A 21,902-nucleotide genomic window follows, 5' to 3' on the forward strand; every position below is an offset into this window, starting at 1 on the left:
GGAGACTCCAGCAGTCTGACACTCTCCTCAGTGCTGGAGGTCGGCAGCGCTGACAGAGGAGGTGAGGTCTGATGCCACCGTCTGCAGGAAAATGATGGGTTTTAAGATGAGTTTGGGGGATTGTTCCTTCTGGGGAGCTCACCATCCCCCTTCCTGAGTGGGGGGCCCTTTCTTCACCCCAGACTTTGTCCTGGCTACCTGCAGCATGCTGGGGCAATGGAGAAGTGGAGTCCAAAAGTGCTCAGCCAGGAGTGACGCCCCCTGGGTTCCAGTCTGGCTTTTCCGTGAGAACCAGAGGAATGACTGACTTCAGCCATCGTTTATCAAGCGCCTGCTCTGCTCTGGGCGCCAAGCGCACAGCGGTCACGTGGCAGGCATGGGCTCTCCTCTCGGGTGGAGAAGGACGAGGAAGCAGGCTACGTTGTGGGGTGACATGCTGCTGCTGCTGACAATGACAATGACAGTGGTGGATATTTAATAGGAGCCAGGCAGGGTCTTCACACTCTCCATGTAATGTCTCAGCACTTCTCAGATTTAACGTTTGTGCAAATGACTTTGGGATCCTGTTAAAATGCAGGATCTGGTTCCAAGTGCGGGGTGGGCCTGAGACTCTGTGCTGACAAGCTCCTAGGCAGGCTCTCCCTGCTGTTCATGGCAGTGAGGTATCATTTCATCCATTCTTCACAACAAGCCGGCGAGGCACTGCAGCTACTCCCATTTCACAGATGAGGAAATGGAGGCCTGGAGGGGTCCCGTGACCTGCCCGAGCTGGGAGGTCGAGGAGCCAGGACCACACTCCAGCACACAGGCTGACACAGTTCTGCCCTGATGAGGTGGCGGTTAGGACGCCCAGGAGAGGGGCGCCACCTCCAGAGCGGGGCCTTGGAAAAAGCTCTGGGAGAACTCACATGCCTCAACACCCAAAAAGCAAATAACCCGATTAAAAAATAGGCAAAGGATCTGAACAGACACTTCTCCAAAGAAGAAATTCAGATGGCCAACAGGCACATGAAAAGATGCTCCACATCACTAATCATCAGGGAAATGCAAATTAAAACCACAATGAGATATCACCTCACACCAGTTAGGATGGCCAACATCCAAAAGACAAGGAACAACAAATGCTGGTGAGGATGCAGAGAAAGGGGAACCCCCCTACACTGCTGGTGGGAATGTAAATTAGTTCAACCTTTGTGGAAAGCAATATGGAGGTTCCACAAAAAACTAAAAATAGACATACCATTTGACCCATGAATTCCACTCTGAGGAATTTACCCGAAGAAAACAGGATCCCAAATTCAAAAAGACAGATGCACCCCTATGTTTATCACAGCACTATTTACAACAGCCAAGATACGGAAACAACCTAAGTGTCCATTAGAAGATGAATGGATATAGGAGATGTGGTCCATATACACAATGGAATATTATTCAGCCATAAGAAGAAAACAAATCCTACCATTTGCAACAACGTGGATGAAGCTAGTGGGTATTATGCTCAGTGAAATAAGCCAGGCTGAGAAAGACAAGTACCAAATGATTTCACTCATTTGTGGAGTATAAGAACAAAGGAAAACTGAAGGAACAAAACAGCAACAGACTCACAGACTCCAAGAAGGGACTGGCAGTTACCCAATGGAAGAGGGTGGGGAGGGAGGGAAAAGGGGATTAAGGGGCCTTATGATTAGCACACATAATGTGGGGGTGGCACGGGGAAGGCCGTATAGCACAGAGAAGACAAGCAGTGACTCTATAGCATCTTACTACACTGATGGACAGTGACTACAATGGGGTGTGTCGGGGGGACTTGATAATATGGGTGAACGTAATAACCACAATGTTGTTTGTGTGAAACCTTCATAAGATTGTATATCAGTGATACCTTAATAAAATGAAATGAAATAAAATAAAGCTCTGGAGAATGTGGCTCTTAACTGGGTTCCAGCAGGTTAAGGGTGAAGGTATGCACAGCGGAAAGCCAAGGAGGGTGGCGGGAGAGGATCAAGGGGCGAGAGCTCCAGGCTGGGGCAGCCACAGGACAGAGGCTGGCGCACTACAGGACTCTGGCTGTTGGTTCAGGCGAGGGGCAGTGAGGAAGCAGCTGGAGACCAAGCCTGGGCAGAGCCCCAGAGGCTGCCGTTTTAGGCTTAGACTGTGTGCCCAAGAATGGAGCTTCCCTAGAAAGACCACACAACCTGTGTACTCACCCTCCTCAGGTGGCACTCTTGCTTGGGGCAGCCCCTTCATTCTCAAAGGCAGCATCCCCCTCCCTCTCGTGCCCTGCCCTGCCCAGCACTTACTCCCTGGGTTGAAATCAGCACCTGGCGTTGTAGGTCTCTATGTACAGGGCTGTCCTCCACTGAAACACTTCCTCCTATTCATCTCGGTCCCAGAAATAGGCAGCCTGACCCACGGGATGCTAACACCTGCCCTGCTTATGTCAGGACGATGCTGTGAGTGAACACAGGTAGAGATGTGGACATAGTGTGAAAGAGTTAGAATCACTGCTCCTTTTGGAAGGTGTGAGCCCATGAGAGCCTTAGAGAAGATTCTGGGGTAGTGAGTGTGACCGCTCAGGGACTTGAGTGGTCATTTGGAGTCGTCACAGATCTCCCTGCCAGGCCACTTCTTGGCCTAGTGTCCACCAAATGCCAGCATCTCAGGCACCACCTTGATGATTTTGACCATATTCACATACCGCCTGGGCTCTTATGCATTTAATATTTTTCTTTAACTTGGTGACTTTCTCCTCTAACTTTTTTTTTTCATTTTTTCATTTTTTAAATTTTTTTGAAGAACATTATGTTTACTAGGCTCTCCCCTACCCCAAGTCCCCCGCACAAACCCCATTATAGTCACTGTCCATCAGCATAGTAAGATGTAGAATCACTACTTGTCTTCTCTGTGTTGCAAAGCCCTCCCCTTTCCCCCACCGCCCACATTATATATGCTAATCATAATACCCCCTTTCTTCTTCCCCACCCTTATCCCTCCCTACCCTCCCATTCTCCCCAGTCCCTTTCCCTTTGGTAACTGTTAGTCCATTCTTGGGATCTGTGATTCTGCTGCTGTTTTGTTCCTTCAGTTTTTCCTTTGTTCTTATACTCCACAGATGAGTGAAATCATTTGGTATTTGTCTTTCTCCGCTTGGCTTATTTCACTGAGCATAATACCCTCCAGCTCCATCCATGTTGTTGCAAATGGTAGGATTTGTTTTCTTCTTATGGCTGAATAATATTCCATTGTGTATATATACCACATCTTCTTTATCCATTCATCTACTGATGGACACTTAGGTTGCTTCCATTTCTTGGCTATTGTAAATAGTGTTGCAATAAACATAGGGGTGCATCTGTCTTTTTCAAACTGGGCTGTTGCATTCTTAGGGTAAATTCCTAGAAGTGGAATTCCTGGGTCAAATGGTAAGTCTATTTTGAGCTTTTTGAGGAACCTCCATACTGCTTTCCACAATGGTTGAACTAATTTACATTCCCACCAGCAGTGTAGGAGGGTTCCCCTTTCTCCACAACCTCGCCAACATTTGTTGTTTGTCTTTTGGATGGTGGCGATCCTTACTGGTGTGAGGTGATGTCTTATTGTGGTTTTAATTTCGTTTCTATGATAACTAACGATGTGGAGCATCTTTTCATGTGTCTGTTGGCCATCTGAATTTCTTTGGAGAACTGTCTGTTCAGCACCTCTGCCCATTTTTTAATTGGATTATTTGCTTTTTGTTTGTTGAGGAGCATGAGCTCTTCATATATTTTGGATGTCAAGTCTTTATCGGATCTGTCATTTATGAAAATATTCTCCCATACTGTAGGGTACCTTTTTGTTCTATTGATGGTGTCCTTTTCAGCTTGATATAGTTCCACTTGTTCATTTTTGCTTTTGTTTTCCTTGCCCGGCGAGATATATTCATGAAGAAGTCGCTATTCACATCCAAGAGGTTTTTGCCTATGTTTTTTTCCACGAGTTTAATGGTTTCATGACTTACATTCAGGTCTTTGATCCATTTTGAATTTACTTTTATATATGGGGTTAGATAGTGATCCTCCCCTAACTTTTCATTTTAGCAAATGTCAAACCTGCACAAAAGTTGAGAGAATTGCACCAGGACTGCCCACATACCCTCACCCAGATTCACCAGTTGTTAACATTTTTGTCACATATGCTTTCTCCATTTCTCCCCACATAAAAGTTTTAAAAATGCATGGACTGATTTGTTTCCTGAATCCATTAAAAATATTTAAGTAATCTTTAAAATTTAGAATCATTTTAGATTTACAGAAGAAGTTGCAAAGAGATTTACAGAAAAAGTTGCAAAGACACCCTACACATGATTTCTGACTGTTTCCCTTATTGTGGACATCCTACTTTTCTATGACATATTCGTCACAATTAATGACCCGATATTGCTCCATCATTATTAACTATACTCCATGTTTTATTAGGGTTTTGTTCCTTTTTCCTTTATCTGGTGGGCTCACTTGTAAACTTAAAAAAATTAAAAATAGGGAAGTGTCCATGGCAAACCCTTATGACTGGCCAAACACAATTGTAGCTCGATGTCTTGCCTGAGGCCTGCTTTCTCTTTGTTAAAAAGGGAGGTTAGTAGATGTTAGTGAGGTGTTAAAGTTAGGTTAGCACAAAGCTGAGACTCTGTCCCAGGCCAAGGGGGATTGGAAGAGAATTGCTACAGGAGTAAATGACTTCACCAGCATTGTTAGTGCCCAGCCTGTGTGTCACCTAATGTCCTGTGTGAGTCCCACTTTGGGAACTTGCATGGTGTCCCTAAGCCACACCCTCAGATGGCTGGAACCCCAATTCTGAGACTGTGGGGCTCCAACATGGAGCTTTCTTCTGCCCTGGAGTAGGGGGTGGAGGGGCTGGGTGTCCCTACTGGCTCCAGGCTGTGGAGACGTCCTTTGTCTTCTCTATAGTAACTCCCCCTGCTGAATTCTTGAAGCCACAGGTGGTTGGCAAGTGCACAGAGAACGCACTAGAGGATTCCATTGCTAGCAAGGGAGAAGCACCTCAGGAGGTCTGCTTGCCGGCTGTGTCCCCGAGACGTGGTCAGACAAGTAGTCACTGAGGGGACCCAAACTGTGCTTTCTCAGCAGAGCTTTGCAGAAGGTCTGAACTTGCTTACATTCATTCCTTTAAAACACTTCAAATGGTTTTCATGTTTGATTAGCTAGAATAGGTGTCTCCTGAAGGCAAGTCATCACGTCCTAATACTTTCCTTTCAAATGTACACCTGCTTTCCCCATTTCTGGAGACCTAAGCTTGCCACAGAAGGCAGTTCACTCTGGTAAGTCACCACTGGTTCAGGGGACCAAACATCTAGCAAGAGGTGATCAAACTGGAGTGTCTACAGAATTTCTGGTTTCACTCCTCAGGATTGCTGTTTATTCCTCAGCTGACACATTGTAGAATTGCCTGTGTTATACCAAGGAGGCAAATGGCTGGATAAATGGGATGTAGTGTCCCCAGAGGAGGAAGCAGGTTGGGACATAAGTAATAGACAAATCCATTTACATTTTTTGGAATGAAACTATCACCAACCCTAAACCTTTTTGCTTCCCTCTTATCCAGAGGTAACAACACAGTTGGGTTTAAATCCTTTACCACTATTTTCCTGGTTTTATGTGGGTTTCAGGAGTATTTCATTTTATGTGTATGTTAAATTCGGGGGGAGGATTACACAAGATTATACCGAACGTGTCATTCTGACACAGTTTTCCCTCAATAATATGTCCTGGAGACCCATCTCTCTTGTTACATACAGACATAACTCACTCTTTAAATTGCTGCCTGGTGAGCCATAGTACAATCCCTCTGCATTCTATTTCACCTGTCATTATTTGATGGGTATCTGTTATTTCCAATTGTTTCCTACCAATTTTTTTTTTAGCAAACCTTTATGTACACACCTCCTTACGCACATGCGTAAGGGACATTCTGGATTGGTAGCATATGCTCATGTCTGCCTTGCAAAGTTCTTGCCAAATTACCCTTCAGAGTATGTTTGTGTGTTTATGGGGAGGGGTGTCAGTTTCTTCTTTGGGGCTGTTTATTTCTGGTTTCTTGTCTGCAGTGGCTGCAGGGTGGAAGGGAGCCAAAGGAGGCAGAGAGAAATTCATCTCTAGGTGTTACAGGCTGGGTGGCACCACAGGGCCGGGCCTCCCGGTGGCGGGCAGTCAATGGGGGCCTTGTTCCCAGGTCCATCCCTGAGCAGAATCCGAAAGTCAACGTGCTGAGGAGACAAAGGGAGCCGTGCGTCATGCCTGGACCCCAGCCCTCGACTCAAAGACACCATCACGTTTGTAGGAGTCGTACATGTACAGATGTATTGGGGCAGGATGGGGGGCAAGCCCTGAAATAGTTAGGCTGGGAAAAAGAAGGAAAAAAAAAAGGCAGTTAAAGGGGCTGACCTCTAGCTGTAATGATGTAAAGGAAAGAGGCCAAGCTAAAATGCATCCTAGGAGAAGTGGGAAGTGCAGAGGGGCGATGGGGCTCGGGAGCATGCAAGACCCGAGGAAAGGGCGCGGAGATCAGAACCTGAACAGAGGAGGGGCCGGCTGGGAACGAGGGAAGAAAGGGGGGAATGGAGCACGAGTGAGGGGGGCCATCCGCAAGTGGGGCGGTAAGAGAGGAAGGGGAGGCTGCACCCCTGTCTGTTTGCGATTAGCATGGAGCCCGGTGCAGAATGGAGTAAACAGAAACTTCCAGGCGTCCCCACACCCCCCTCTGAGCAAAGCAGGAATCAGATGCTCGGTGATTAATCGTGGAGAGTTCAGGACACGACCACAAACGCCGCGCGGACTTGAAATTAGCTGCCTTTTCCCGTCCCCTTGCCAAGATGGGAGTGGGGGGTGGGACGGGGCGGGGTGGGGGCGCCTGCTGGGGGCCAGCATGGAATTCTCCCTGGCGGAGCTCAGAGTGACACTGACGGGCGATCTGCCGCGTCCAGAGCAGCAGGCAGCATCCGGGGGGAGCGAGGCCGGCCCGGGGGCCTCAGGCGGGCTTCCTGGAACCCCGGCCCCACGGCCGCCTCCACCCTGACACAGGCCAGATAAGAGCAGGGCCGCATTATCAGAGGCCGGCAGCGCACTGTCCCCGCGGCACACGAGGAAGCCGGGACGGGGGGCTCCTCCGAGCGTCTTCTGAGTGGCCAGGCTGGACAGGCTTTGCTGGGACCTCGCTCGTCTCCTGCAGCGGATGGGAGCCACCCCTGCTGCAGCCATAGAGGAAGCCAGGCTGCTTCGAGGGGGATAGCGTGACAAGGTCCTGAATGTGACACGGTCCTGAATGTGCAGACCTGCTGGACGGTGAGTGCCAAGCGACGGCTCCATGCGGGGCTGGTGTGTGGGTCAGACTCCAGAGCAAGGGCAGTGAGAGGAGGGTGGCCCTACCCCACGTTCCAACCTGGAGCTCCGGGAGCCAGAGAAGGAGCCTGCGTGCACGCTCAGAGGGGTCACGGTGTCTTGCTGTGTGGCCTTGGGCAAGTTCTTTCCCCTTCTGGGCCTCTGTCTGTCCATCCCTAAAATGGAGTGATTGAAGGAGGTGATCTTTAAGAGGCTCTTACTATGACTGCTATTTCTGGTGTGTCTGCTGGGTGCCAGGCACCATGTTAGGCATTTGTGGGTCATTCACTCAAGGCCCCACAAGTCCAGGTGGGATAGATGTTATTATTATTATTATCCTCATTGCATACTGAGCAAACCGAGACTCAGAGGAGTGAAGTGACTTGCCCAAGGTCACCCAGCTGGTCCGTGGCAGAGATGAGAAGCAGATCTCTGTCTTTCTTCTTTACTTTCAGTAAACTCTCCACTTCCAGTGGTCTGTGGTCTGTGCTCTGGGACTCTGTGATTACCCCAGGGAGCTGAAGGAGGACAGGGTGAGGGGAGAGAGCTCAGGTACCTCTTACCTGTGGGAGGGAACCAGAGAGGTCAGAGGGAGGCAGCAACAGGCTGAGCAGCCTTCAGTGGCTTGAATGGTAAATTGGCCTGGGTTGGGGGCTCCCACCTGGAATGGAGAGCGCCTGAAGCTGTTTGGTGTCTTGTGAGAGAAGAGGGTTAATATTAGCGGGGATGGAGGGAGCTGGGGGTGGGGAGCATGGCACATGCCTCCACTGGGTTTTGTTCCAATTTTGTTTTGCCTTTTCCAAAATCTGTTTCAAATCATTCCGGGCCCCCACTGCTCCTCTGGACGAAACAGAATTGTGAAACACATACAGTGTTTTCCACATGCCTCCCCTGGGGGGATCACGTATTAATATTATCATAGGCTATTTGCATATACATGCCACAGCTGTGGCATCAGCAGCCAAGAGATAAGATGCAGATAAAGTCAGCTAGTGTCCCCCTGGCACCAAGGAGGAGGGTGCATGTCACACCCCAGGGCCAGGAGCTACCCCGTAGGGCTGTGGCAGGTGGGAAATCCCATGGGTGCCAGGCATCTGGGCTGAGTTGGAGGTCCCGGCATCCAGATGTGGCCTCCTCTTCTCTCCCCCCTTGGGAAATTCTATCTGGTGGCAGCTCAGTACTCACTCAGGCCTCCTTTGCTTTCAGGGATGGGCTCAGGCCTTCTGCCTTGGGCTTGAGTTGGGACCTGAGCAGTAGTCCCAGCTCCAGGGGCACCAACTTGTTCCGGAAACCCATCGGTTCTGGGTAACCTGGGGTGGCTCATCACCGTACCCAGTTCTGCCCTTGATTTTCCTTTGTAACCTTGACCAAGTTGCTTCCCTTCTCTTGGCCTCTGTTTCCTCATCTATATAATGAAGGGATTATTTCAGGAAATCTCAAAAATCTCTTTGTAACTCTAAAATTCTGTGACTGTTTGGACAGCAATTAAGTTCTAAACATGGGTGAGGGTATCTGTGAGGAAGACGAGCTCAGAGAGGCCACCATCCCCCCGTGAACCATGCAGGACATCAGGGCAGGCTCCAGGGAGGGCTGGCATCCAGGTGGGCTGGGGGATGCCTGCAGTGCCACGTTACTGATGTTGGTGCAACAGTCTTGCAGGCTCTGAAAAGCCTAATGAATTACTTGAAAGCACAGCCTGGTCTCGTGGCTTAGCTGCCGTGCGGGGTGATTTCACCCAGATGTCTGATGGTTACAGAGCCCTCACCTACTCATCTTTGGAAGCTCAGCATCGCCCCCAACACTGTGTCCCCCAGTTCTTTCTGGGGGTCTACAAAGGGGTACCTTACATGTGTTCACAAACTGGTCTCTTGCCCTATTTACCCTCTCCTTGGAAGCCTCTTGGAGAAGCTTCACAGTTGCCACTAGCCCTCTGAGCACTTCCAAGGCTGCCACCTCGAGGGCCCGAGCTGCCCTGGGTTCTGGTTAGAAGCAGAGGGAACGGCTCCCTCTCTTAACTGTGACACTCTTTGCCATGTGGTCCCTACACAGGGTGTGCTGGAGCCAGCTTGTACTGGCTCGTGACAGCCCATTGTCATATTTTTAGGAATGTGCTGAGAAGAGCCATTCTTAAAAATTAAGTTTTGTAAACCTAAAACTAAATTATATTAAAAACAAAAGTAATAAGTGCTCAAAACTTATCATTTTCCATTTTTAAACCTCTATCTTACTATTATCTCTGCTCCTGAGGTTATTTACATTTAATGTATCTGTTGATGGAAATACCAGTAACAGTGCTAGGGACTTGCCCCGATTCCGTTCCTTGTGACTTCATGTGGGCAGCCGGAACCGGCAGCAGTGGGAGTACGCACGCTACGGGAACTGGCAACTAGAACAGCTCAGGGTTTAACTGACTGTTCTGTTGATTGTCAAGATTTGAGAAAGTGAGACAGGAACAGTTCGTGATACAGGGAAAACATAAAAGTGTGTTATCGCTATAGCCTTTATGCTGTGAAGAATACCAATTCATTGACAAATGAGCGAAGTTCCTCATACTCTGTCTTATCACTTTTGTCTTACTCCTTAAGGTAAAGGAAACTATACACCAACATTCTGGAAGAATCCCACTGGCTCATCAATTATAACCATAGGTTGACTACAGATACAATTGTAGCCGTATCTGCAGGAGGCAAAAATCAAGGAAAGCATTCTGTGTGGATCAATTCACCCTATGAAATTTACCAAAGGGGGTGGTATAAAGTTTAATTATACTTGTTCATTGTGTGCTACCTACCCTTCACATCAATGCAATCTGTAGTAAACCTAAGTACATATGTGCAGGTGTGTGTGCATGTATTTGTACACACATTTGTATATACACACCTGTGTGCAAGTACAGATGCACACACAGCTACACGTGCCCCTGGAAAACTGGTTGCTAACCCTTTGCCAGCATACCTACTGGCCCCACAACATAAATGTCTGTGCCCAGGGTCTCAGAACTCCTGTCGTTGGAATGCCTCGGCCCTCATCAGAGTGATTCAAACTTTAGGCCCTGGGCCTTGGGACACAAATCCCTCAACTTCTCTGTCTCACCTAAAACATCAACAGTCAAACTCCTCTCTAAGCAGTGGAATGGATGCAGAGATGGATGGGGTAGAACGTGTTGTTTACAGGGCAGCATCTGGGCCCCAGCTTAGGCAGCGACGAGGGCCCTGGGCCACACTCCTGTTTGCTGTCTGGCATGTGTGGGGCGCTTCTGGCGTCCCTTCGGCGGCAGCGAGCTCCCTGTTAATGCTATTCTGTTTGAGATCTTGCTCTTTTCATCCTTGATTTTCACGTGTAGTGCATGATTCTCTAACAGAAACAGCATCGTGCAACAAGCAGAAGGAACAGCTAAGCCAAACCTATAGGAAAGTTAAGAAAACTTTCTATTTTTAGAAACCCTAGGAGCCAGGTGGGCCCTTTCCAGTTCTCCCAAGCCAGCAAGCAGAAGAGGAAAATGTTTCTCCTTCCCAAGTTCCACCTCTTTTACAGTCTAGGCCAAGGAGGAGGCCCAGGTGGGGGACACTGGCTGGGGGAAGCACAACCGCGATGGCCCAAAGGGGGTCAAGCCCACAGCAATTTCAACAAGAACCTAAAATGGGTTTTATTATTTGGTTTTGTGTGGTAGGAAGGACAACCCTGAGTTTAAATCTCAGTGGCTCCCCCTCCAGGTAACCAGTTAAAAATCAGGTGTCTATTCTTCACTGTTCATCCACTCATATTCATTTATTTTTGTCTTGGTGACTATAATTTTCAAAAATGGGATCATTCTGTGCATTCCATCCTGCACCTTCCTCTCTTCACCTGCTGATAGATCCTGGGTTAGCACACAGAGAGCTAAAACATTCCTTGCAATGCCTGCCTAACAGAAGGCGCGGGAAGTTGTAAAGGACCTCTTTCGATAACCACCTCTCTACTTTCTAACTGGGTCTCAAACTAACTGTCTTGACCCCAAAACACACGAGGAGAGCCCAGTGGCTTCCAGTTCCTAGTGAGGAAGAAATTCTCTGGGCTCTACCACCAACCCGTATCCAGAGTCTAACTGCATCCCTGTCACCTCCACTGTCCCTGTGCTGGTCCAAGCGGCCATTACCTCTCTCTGGACTATTGTAGCTGCTTCCTCACTGGTGTCTCTGCTTCACTGGCTTCTCTGATGGTCTGTTCACCTGCAGCCAGCAGGCTCCCGTGAAAACCAACTTGGACCCTGTCCCTCCTCTGCTCAGGACAAGCCCCTGCCCCCAGTCCCGGCTCCACATCACCCAGTCACAAACTCCTCAGTCCTACAGCCTACGTTGGGTTCAAATCCTGGCTCCCCTACCACCATGCTGTGTGACTCTGAGCAGTTCGCTTTCCCTCTCTGCACCTCTCCAATGGCAAGAGCTCACTTTTCCAGAAGCCTCATTAACTGTGTTTTTCTCTTGCCTTATTGTTTCCTGCTGGGTTGTAGGTGCATTTCTGAAGTATTCCTGGAATATGCTTGTTGGCTTAACCACCAGGGCTCATCTCTGAAGCCAAGGGGAAATCAGTTTTGCCCAAACCCATGCCTGTGCACCAGGGCATGGGTTCACAAAGCCAACTGCTCCTCCTAGGAGGAGGGAAGTGGAGCTGGGCCACAGGAGGGCAAGTACCCATTCCAGGTGGGGCTGGTTTGGCCTTTGTAACCGTCTCATTGACAGAAGGCTGACCTGATTGAGTGGTAACCAGCACAGGCGCCTTTGGCTTCATCCATGTGAGGCTGACAGCCATGCACGGGCAGTTGCACACAGCGTGGCTGGAATACCCATTCCAAAGGGTGATTCCCAGGGATAAGGCATGTTTATACGTTTTTTAGGGGAAAAAATTCCATTTCTGTTGCCAATTAGTTCTGCTTGAGAACAGCTTTTCTCAACACCAACACGCTGGCCGCCCAGCCTTGAGTTCTGTTGATTAGCTTAAAGTAGGGGGAAAAAGTGATTTTTCTTTCCTTCCTCCACCCCAACCATGAACCCCGCCTGCTAGTGATGAAAGAGGTCCTGTGGATCATTTAGTTTTCCTTGTCATGACTCCAGGAAGGGCTATAAAAATAATCAGTGGGCCCCGCTGGCCGTAATTGACTGTAGAGAGAAGTTGGCTACTACGGCGTCTGTTATCGGAATCTGTTTCAGACTGAGGAGAGTTCAGTCAAGCTTCCTCTAATTACACCTGCTCCCCCAGGCCAGCAGGGGCCAGCAAGGGCGGAAGGTTGTGTGTGTTTCTCTCTTTTCCCGGGTTCCTGGGAGGCTCCTCCTGGTGGATGGAGAAGCTGGGAGGTGGTGTGGCAGAGGGGTTCCAAGCCCGGTTCTGGTGCCCACTGCCTCCACCGCTCGCAGGTCCACCGTTTACACCCACGAGCCTTGGTAAGGGAACTTGACCTCTCGGTGCCTCAGTTTCCTCCTCTGAAAGTGATGAGGATGGTCCCTCCGAGACTGGCGTGAGGGTTAAGTGAGTCAGCGTACTCGGAGGAGGCCCTAACCAGGAGTAAAGTCCTCCAGAAACATTGGCTTTTATTACATACTCACGACCCTCCACCCTTCCTCCAGTGACACCCGAGTCATCGTGGTTATGCTGAAGCATCTTAGCCCAGTCCCCTATTGATGGATGTGAGGTCGGTTCCAACCTCTGCGATCACAGCTTCTGCTACCCTGAATGACCTGTGGCTTTGTGTCCCCACCCCCACCCTACGGTATGTGAACCCCACGATAACCTTGGCTCCCGACCTCCCTTCCTGGGGACTCAGAACAGGAGAGATGTGTGGGCCAAGGCCAGCCCTGACTTGGGTACAGACAGGCCTGGGGGTCAGGCCCTCCCTAAACCCAGTAGGACGGAGTCCTGAGTCCCTCAGGCAAGTGAGGCTCCCCAGGGAGAGTCTCAGAAGGTTTTGGGGTTGGGGCCATCCAGCCCCCAGATTCTTGGCAAATGCCTGAGGTGTTCTGGAGCGAGGTCATGGCCCAGATCTGTTCATGCAGGTTCTGCTCATCCTTTGCCTTCCTCTTCCTCCAGGGAGCCCCCTGGGATCTCTGCTCCAACACCTTTGGCTGTCTGCACAGATTTAGCTCCCATGGTATCCAGCTCCCTTCTGGGGGACAAAGCATGTGGCAATTGAGAAACTTAGTCTGGAGTCAGGGAGGCTGGATTTTGGCCTCACTTCCTAGGGCTCCCAGTGTTACTCCCTGTACCTCTGTGGCCTCAGGTGTTTGGGCGAGGTAATAATAATAATGGCAAGAACTTCTCAGGAAGGTCTTGGGAGGTCTTAGCAACATAACACATGAGCAGTGCTTGCCCCTGTGTCAGGCATGGGAAATACGAGCCCGTGGTAGGAATGTCCCTTCTGTGGGAGGGCCTGAGTCCCACCTTGCCCACTGGGCCATGAGTAATTTGGCAGTAGCACCTGGTTTGGGAACAGAGTAGAAAGGAAGTCCAACCCAAGCGTGCGGACTCGAGCAAATCATTCTCCTTCTGAACTGAGTTTTCTCGCAATAGGCCTTCTGATGTATGCTGCAGGCTAGTGGAGAGAATTAAATGAGGGAAATCACACAATGCCGTGCATCTAGCAAATGCTCCATACCCGGAGGCCCCTGCTGGTACTGTGAGTCCTCAGCGTCAACAGTTGTAAATACCCTCCCAGAAACTGGCGCAGTGTGGTGCATGCAGTTAACGCTTAGTGAATACAAGTGGATGGACCGAAGGGGCCAAGTCTGCTTGTTATAAAGGCGGCTCTTGGGGAGGCATTGACAGAGGGACCCGTTTTTCACGTTGTTGACCCCTTTGGAATAATAGAGAGAAACAGCCCAATGTGACCTTCCCTGGGGCCATGTCATGTGCTATAGCTTAACTCTGGACCAGGCATTTCCACTCCCATTTTACAGATCATGAAACCAGGGCCCAGGAGGACAGAGCATCGCCCTGTGCCCACGGCCAGCATGTGGCCCAGCAGTGCTGGCCCGCACGTCCTGACTGTCTGTGCAGTGGTCTTCACCCCGACACTCCGCCCCAGGCAGGAAATGGACAGTGGGGGTGAGGGACACTGTCCCTTTGTGGCCAGAACTCTTGCACATTTCTGACATTTTTGCATCTTGGGACAAAGAGTGAAGAAACTCAGAGGAACTGTTCTTGCTTCCTGGTGGAAAACTCCCCTGACCCAGGCAGTGGGGGGGCTTTGCTGCAGGGAGTGCCTTACAAGTGCAGTTTTGCTTGTCTTCTGCCCCTCTCCCCTCACCCCCACCACTTAGCAGCAGCGATTATAAAAAATCCAGATAGGGCAAATCTAGGGATGACCTTAGGGATTGCTTGAGGGTATGTAATGTACCACTGATGCTGGCGTGGGTCCCCTCTCCGTCTGCTGTTGGACTTGCCCTGACAGAGTAGACAGATGAAGGAGATGGCCACTGCCTTCCCTTGCCCTTCCTCTGTGAGTCCTCTGCTCCTCTTAGAAGGACACCACTCACTGGCTTTAGGGCCACCTTAATCCAGTGTGACCTTATCTTAACTAACTACATCTGCAAAGAATCTATTTCTAATAGTCACATTCTAAGTCTCCAGGTAGACATGAATTTTTGGGGGGACACTGTTCAACTCATGACAGCACCAGATAAATATTAGCTGTTATTAACACCCATCTGCGCACAGCATTTACATAGCGCATACTCTGTGCCTGGCACTTTCTAAGCTGCTCTCATTCCTTCTCCCAGGGAGCCTTCTCTACAACCTGTGAGGTGGCTTCTGTGATTATCTCTGAGGCCCAGGGAATGAACTGGCTTGCCCAAGGTTACACAGCTGGTAAACAGCAAATCTGGGCTTCAGACCTTTTTCTTTCTGACTCCAGAGCCAGCACAGTTTCCAACCCTTCAGTCCCACCCCAAGAGCTTGCTTGGAATTGCCATACTTTCTGTCCCAGAATCCCAGTCGTCGACATAGGCTCTCTTCTGACCCACACCTCTCTCCAGACCATCTCCCACCAAGAGACTACACAGAGAGGTGCTGGGCGAAGCTTGTCTTTATAGTGCCAAACATGAAGTTATATTCTGCCCTGGATCGCTGGTGCCCAGCTCTCTGTTGCGCAGGACGCTGGCGTGACCCACGTGCGTGTAGGAGTGTGCCAGAGGCCTACGTTTCATCCCTGACATCTGGTAATATTTTAGGAGTTCTGACTTGGGGCTACAAATTGAGAAATGGCCCATTAAGGTGTGATTTATTTGTCATCAAGACAATGCTATTAAATGCTCACAAAATGATTCACCCTGGCGAGTCCACAAGCCCTGGCTTCTCAGGCCAAGCCTGGCAATGAAACTTTCTCTGACAGCAACAGGAGACTGGGCGCCTGATGGGGCTGGGGCCTGACAGAAACACATGAGCATGCTGCCAGGTGCTGTACGGCACTTTACCTTTTAACACGCCTCTGTCTCAGGCATAGAAATAACTTGCTTTGGCTAAGGCGAGCTGTGCACAGTTAGGAGTTTCTCAAGAGCCATGAGCTTGGAGCCACGAGGAAGAACTGTTATTTCCAAGAACTGGAGCTTTGGGGCCAGGAAATAGTTACTCTGTCAGCAGGGAAAGCCAGGCGCCTTCTCCTGGCCAGCTAGCGGGCTGGCAGCTCCTGGGGAGCTCAGGGGCTCCCAAAGGACAGAGCCAGCCTGCAGGACTTCTGGCGGGCTGGAGGGCTGGGAGTTGGGGGTGGCTGGTGATGCACGGGACCATCCACATCCCAGAGAGCCCTGCCCTGAAGTCAGATAGCCTGGGGTCACATCCTGCCCCCCTGACTGCCCAGCTGGGCCTTAGACGGCCCCTCTGTGAGGTAAGGATGATGGCAGGGGATTTGCTGAGCTAACGGCACATAGCAGTTCCCCTTCGTGCTAGCCGCTGGCGTGATGACGATGCAGTGTGGCACTGGAGGTGCACGGAGAGGAACCAAAGCTAGGAGAGAGGAGAAACGTGGCGCTACCCCTCCCAGCGGAGGGCCTAGCGCCAGGCTCCTAACATGCCTGATGCACACCTGGGCTCAGGGCCGCTGGGAGACCAGTGCTGGTTCTGGCGCTCACGCCGCTTGAGCAGCCCAAGTGCCTGGGATTAGCCAGCGTGAGGAGGACCAGGAGGAGGCCTAGGGTCCCTCCCAAACCTCTGCCTGCTGCAGGTGAGGGGCCTGAGGGCTGACAACCAGTTGCCAGCCCTGTGCACCTCAAGGGTCTGGTTCACATCCCCGTTGTGGGAGCAAGAAAAGGACACACAATTCTCACATGGGCCCTTCTGCCCAGGCAGCTCTAAACCTGGATGAGATTGGGGGACAGACCTGCACCTCTATCGGTGGTCATGCCTGGAGAAAGGTGTCAAGTCTGAGGCCAGCCTCCTGTGCGGGGAGCAAAGGGACCTGGGGTGGGGAGCCGTGGACCATGTTTGTTAAGGTTCCCAGGGCCTGTGATGTGCACCCAGGTTGAAAGCCTGTTCTCCTGACTTGGAGCCGGGCACCTGGTCCCTTAGTGAAGGCTGAAGGCTGACCCTTCCGCCCTCACCCCCAGGACTGGCTGCCCGGGAGCCATGGCCGGGTGGTGGCGGTCACGTGAGCTGGTGCTGCCCTCCTGCGAGGGTCAGTTTCAGGAGCTATCAGACGCTGTGGCTCTTGGCTCATTTGTCTTCACAGCGCCAGGTTCAGCCAGCTTTTGGACAAGAGCAGCCCCACGGGGAGCATGGGGGTGGCCAGGAGGAGGGCAAAGGATGCTGAGCACCTGGCTGCTGGCAGCTCTGAGCGCGGCCCTTCAGAGCCCCTGGAGGGGCTAGCTGGGGCAGACGGCGGGAGGGGGCGGGATTTCCCCTTGCTGAGGGTCATTGCTGCGGGTACAGCCAGGCTCTGGGCCTTGTCTTCACAGCTTCATTCTGACCTACTCTTTGGGCTTCATTTCCTGATTCTGTGATCTTCTCACTGCTCCAGCCACTGGTCTCATTCATTCATTCATTCATTTATTCATTTTCTTGGTGCTCACAATGAACCTATAAGGTGGGGAGGTGCTATTATTATGCCCATTTTTCGATGAGGGTGCACACATAAAGGTTAAGTAACTGGTTCATGGGTACAGAGCTAATGAGGGGCTGTATTAGTTCTCTATTGCTGCATAACACATGGCCCCAAAACCCAGGGGCTTAGAACAACACATGTTTATGATTTCAGTTTCTGTGGGTCGGGGATCCATGCGTGGCTTGGCTGGGTCCTCTGCTTCAGAGGCTCTCAGGCTACAGTCACAGTGTCAGGGGGCTCCAGTCATCTCAAGGCTTGACTGGGGCAGGATCTCCTGCCAGCAAGCCTCGTGGTGGGGGCAGGATTCAGTTCCTCATGGTCCCCGGACTGACTCAGCCTCAACACTCTTTGGCTGTTGGCTGGAGGCCTCAGTTCCTAGCCACATGAGCCTCTAGCAGCTAGTGTGTGTGTGTGTGTGTGTGTGTGTGTGTGTGTGTGTGTGTGTGTGTGTGTGTGTGTGTGTGTGTGTGTGTGTGTGTGTGTGTGTGTGTGTGGAGTTGAGTCACTGTCTTCTGTGTGTGTGTATGTGTGTGTGTGTGTATAGAGTTGAGTCACTGTCTTCTGTGTGTGTGTATGTGTGTGTGTGTGTGTATAGAGTTGAGTCACTGTCTTCTGTAACCTAGTCTTGGAGGTGACACCCCGTCACTTTGGCCACATTCCATTAGAAGCACATCACTGGGTCCACTTGTACTTAGGAGGAGAGTGTGAACCCAGGACGTGGGATCCCTGGGGCCGCATCAGAAGCTGCTCAGCACAAGGCCTGAACCAGGGTTTGAACCCAGTTGTGTCTGACTCCAGTGCTGGTTCCTGCTGAGGAAGCTGAGGAAAGAGTCCCCCCTCCCCAGCCCCACACACTGGCCACTGGTCTGCTGCCCTCAGAGTCGGAGCTGAATGGCACATTCACTTATTTAGTGGGTATTCATCAAGCACCTACTGCATCTGACACAGTGCTGAACAGGACAGGTGCAGCTCCTGCCCACGGGAGGGTCCGTCCTGGTGACTGGCATGGGGCTGCACATTCACTCACGCTGGCACATGCATATACTGAGGAAAATGTCTTGTCTTTATTTCCTGTAACCGATAGGAGATTTCTCAGAAACCCTAGTCCTAGGGCAACAAGGAAAGTACTGGCTTTAGGCTAATCAGGTAGATATGATCTGATCTGGCACTTCGGGCCTTTAGGTAATGCTGGGTCTCAGTTTCCTCCTGCCCCCCCTCAGCCTCTAGGATGGCATGAGGACCCATGTGTCCGGAGGTGTGTTGATGGCAGGAGGAGGCAGGGTCTCCGGCCATGGCTGTTGCCCAGATTGCTACTTGCCTTTCTGGTGTTTGTGGCTGACGCTGGAGGCTGGGAGGACTCTTGCTCTGGGCCTGGAGCCCTGCCTGGCTGGCTTGCCTCTGCTTGGGCCCAGACGCCCTCATCTCCTGTACATCTGGCCCCTGCCCAGGCTGCCCACTGCCGGCCCCGGCTGCAGGCGCTCTGCACCTTTCCCTAACAACGTGTCCCGCCCAAACATGTTGAGCCCCATCCTGGCCATGGTGGGGTGGGGCCCCTGAGTAGCCAGGGACTGTGGAGCACTGGGGCTTCCTTGTCTTCAGTCTGCCGCATCTCCAGTTCCCCACCCCTGCACCCATGGGCAGTGGTCTCAGCGCCGCATCCTCCCCTAGCTCCCGGAGGGGCAGTGCCAAGTCTTGCCTTTGGAGCCAACTACTCGTATAAAAAAGACCAATAAGTAGAAGCAACTGACAGGTAGAATATCTATTATAGATCAGCCTATTCTAGGCATTTCATTAGCTCCTTGAATCCTCACAGTGGCTCTGAGGAAGCCCTCTTAGTCCCATTTTACAGATGAGGAGACGGAGGCACAGAGAAGTGAAATGGCTCGCTCGTGGTCACATGGTCAGTAAGCGGCGGAGCTGGGGATGAAGCTAGGAAGCCCCTGAGTCCATGCTCTTCACCACGGCCCTCTTACATGACCAATCCTCACGGGGCTGAAGCCAAGAGGGGGCGGTGGGGGTGTCGGCCCATCATTAGTGTGCGTGTCCCTCCGGCCAGAGATAGCGAGCCTGGGGGTGGGGACGAAGGGAGACTTCCTCTACTTTCTCGGCGATCTTGGGAAACTTCTTTGCCTGCTCTGCGTTACTGGGAGCTAAAGGACTTTAAAAACATTTTCACATCCTTATGGCTTCTGTTGCATGGTAAAATCTGCTTTGATCTCCAGGAACTGAACATCGCCATGGCTCTGCTGAGCACATCCGAATCTTCCTCAGGCACATGGTTGTCTGAGGACCAAGATGGTGACAACTATGTACCCAGAGGCAACGAGAAAAGCACAGTAATATTTTTCAGACTAGTACCTGCTGCAGAAATGACCACACACTTAATTAGTGATGCATGTGGTTGAGGTGCTGCAGGAGAAGCATGCAGAGCAAGGGGAGTGTATGCGAGCTGTCACTCTGTTCAGCTGCCCTCGCAAAGCAATGTGGGTTGCAGGGCCAGAGACCCACCCAGCTGAGTCTCGCAACAGACTCTAGGGCCTGGGCAGAGGGCCAGCCTCAGTTTCCCCACCTGGGGAAGAAAGAGATCGGTCTGTCACCTTTGAAAGGATGAAGCAGACGGCTCCCCCGGGGGTGGACCTGACATGCTGGAAAGGGCAAGTCTTGAACTAGGGTGGCTGGGAGAGCAGGTCAAGGCTCTCTTGGTGGGATGATGTGGAAGTCCTGAGGGCACCCCAAACATTCTTTTTCTTCTTCATTCTCCTTCCTTCCCACCCTGGTCTAAGTGGATCTAAATGGGAATGATATCAATACTAATCTATAACTATCATTTATTATGTCAAGCATCATGCAAACATTATAACACTGAATTCTCTGAAGCAGCCCTACACAGTGGGTAGTGCTCTTCAAGAAAGGAAAACTGAGGCACAGAGAAGTTTAGCAACTTGCCCAGAATAACACAGTGAGACTGCGGTAGGCTAGAGTCTGTCCCCAGGTCTCTCTGACTCCAAAGCCTTTGCGAGCCTCACACAGCTGCTGTGTCTTTTGGGCTCCTGGATGGGGCAAAGAGAAGAATTTGCCCCAGAAAAAAACTTCAAGAGCCAGACTCCAGGGATGCCCAGGAATGCTTTTTAAACCAAGCTAGATTCAGTGCCCCAGCCCTGGGAAGCTAAGGAAAAAACATTCATGGAAACTTGGTATGGGGGCAATGGAGGGATATTCTAGACAACTTGCCCCCTTTTGGACTCGATTCATCTAAAGCAGAGGCGAATTATCTCAGAGACCTGACAGGAGCGGTCTCCCAGGCTTCTACATTTGAAGGAATTTGAGTCTTTTCCCTGCATTCTAAGCCTCTTGTTTTGGCTGGATTGAAGGAAGGAAAAAACAAACATAAAGCCCCGGATGTTTGCAACTGTCTTGTTAGCCAAACCCGTCTCTGCTCCCCACTCTGAGGCCTGACCGGGAAGAAGAACCTGTGCCTTGGAACTCTTGAGTTACAAGTGACGAAACCCTGACTCATACTGGCTCAAGCAAAATAGAGAATGTAGTAGTGGCTCACATAATTTAAAAGTCTAGGATTAGGTTCAGCTTCAGGTATGGCTGGATCCAGCGGGGACTCCCACGGCTGATTTGCAGTGACCTGGCCTAGAGACTTCCTTGGCTGAGGCAGTCTTGGTGGCTGTAAGGATGTGGTGGTCTGAATGGGCCTCAAGGGTGCACTGGCAGGTGGTAAGGGATCCTTTACCCACAAAGGATCCCTGTGTTACTGTTAGAAGCAAGGTCAAAGCAACATAGAGATCTTTTTAAGTTTCATGTGAGCCAAGGAGATTTTAAGAATCTTATCCATTTCAGGCTTTGAGGAACTTTTTTTACAGCATCTGGGTTGGAGTGACAAATATGTGATGCCAAACATACCATTCTTCCCCATCCTTTAATTCATGGCAGCCATTGCTAATCAATCACAGCCCTTTCCTAGTGAGCCCAAACACAGCCTCAGAATCCATCTCAACACTACGTCAGAAGCAACCGTATCCATCAGTTGGTGTTAGAACATGAGCTGACACCTATTTGCAATTTCTGGTCTAAGCTGGTGGAGAGAAGGAAATGGAAGTTCTGAAAGTTGGGGTGATCGCCCAGCGCCACTCAGTGACCAATCCCTCCTGACTCTCGCCAGCTTCCTTTCCTGTGGGATTCGGCCTGACTCAGGCATTAAGAAGAGGTCTGTCCCTCAGTGGAGATTTCTACCCAGATAGTTGCTACACATGGAAAAGAAAAAAACTCGAGTACAGAGGAAGGCAGGAGAGCTTGGCTGCCGACTCGGCTCCTGCTGAGCGTTGCCTGGAGCTGAATGTGGTACAGTGGGCAGACGAGCAGGGCGATTCAGGGGAGCCCACCAATCAGACAACTGTCCTTCCATGAGATCTCAATGGTGTCCTGTCTTAAATATGACAAACCTGCTAACAGGCTCTACT

At 50.8% G+C, this 21,902-nt stretch overlaps 1 protein-coding gene across 6 annotated transcripts in view; it reads left to right on the forward strand.

Annotated features, from left to right (window-relative positions):
- The first annotated feature begins 6,910 nt into the window (after positions 1 to 6,910).
- The window catches only part of RIPOR3 (RIPOR family member 3), a 65,185-nt gene continuing 50,193 nt past the window's right edge, over positions 6,911 to 21,902 (forward strand). For 2 of the 6 annotated variants that reach the window (XM_073236455.1, XM_073236456.1), the window contains exon 1: positions 6,912 to 7,334. Coding sequence is in view for 1 of the 6 variants with exons in the window: in XM_017651915.3 (XP_017507404.3) it covers positions 7,315 to 7,334 (20 nt within the window). In the remaining 5 variants the exon portion in view is untranslated. Of the gene's footprint in view, positions 7,335 to 21,902 lie in introns of all 6 variants that reach the window. The other 4 variants (XM_073236454.1, XM_017651910.3, XM_017651915.3 and 1 more) reach the window with 4 other exon arrangements.

This window comes from Manis javanica, chromosome 5 (assembly GCF_040802235.1).
Source record: "Manis javanica isolate MJ-LG chromosome 5, MJ_LKY, whole genome shotgun sequence".
NCBI lineage: Eukaryota > Metazoa > Chordata > Mammalia > Pholidota > Manidae > Manis > Manis javanica.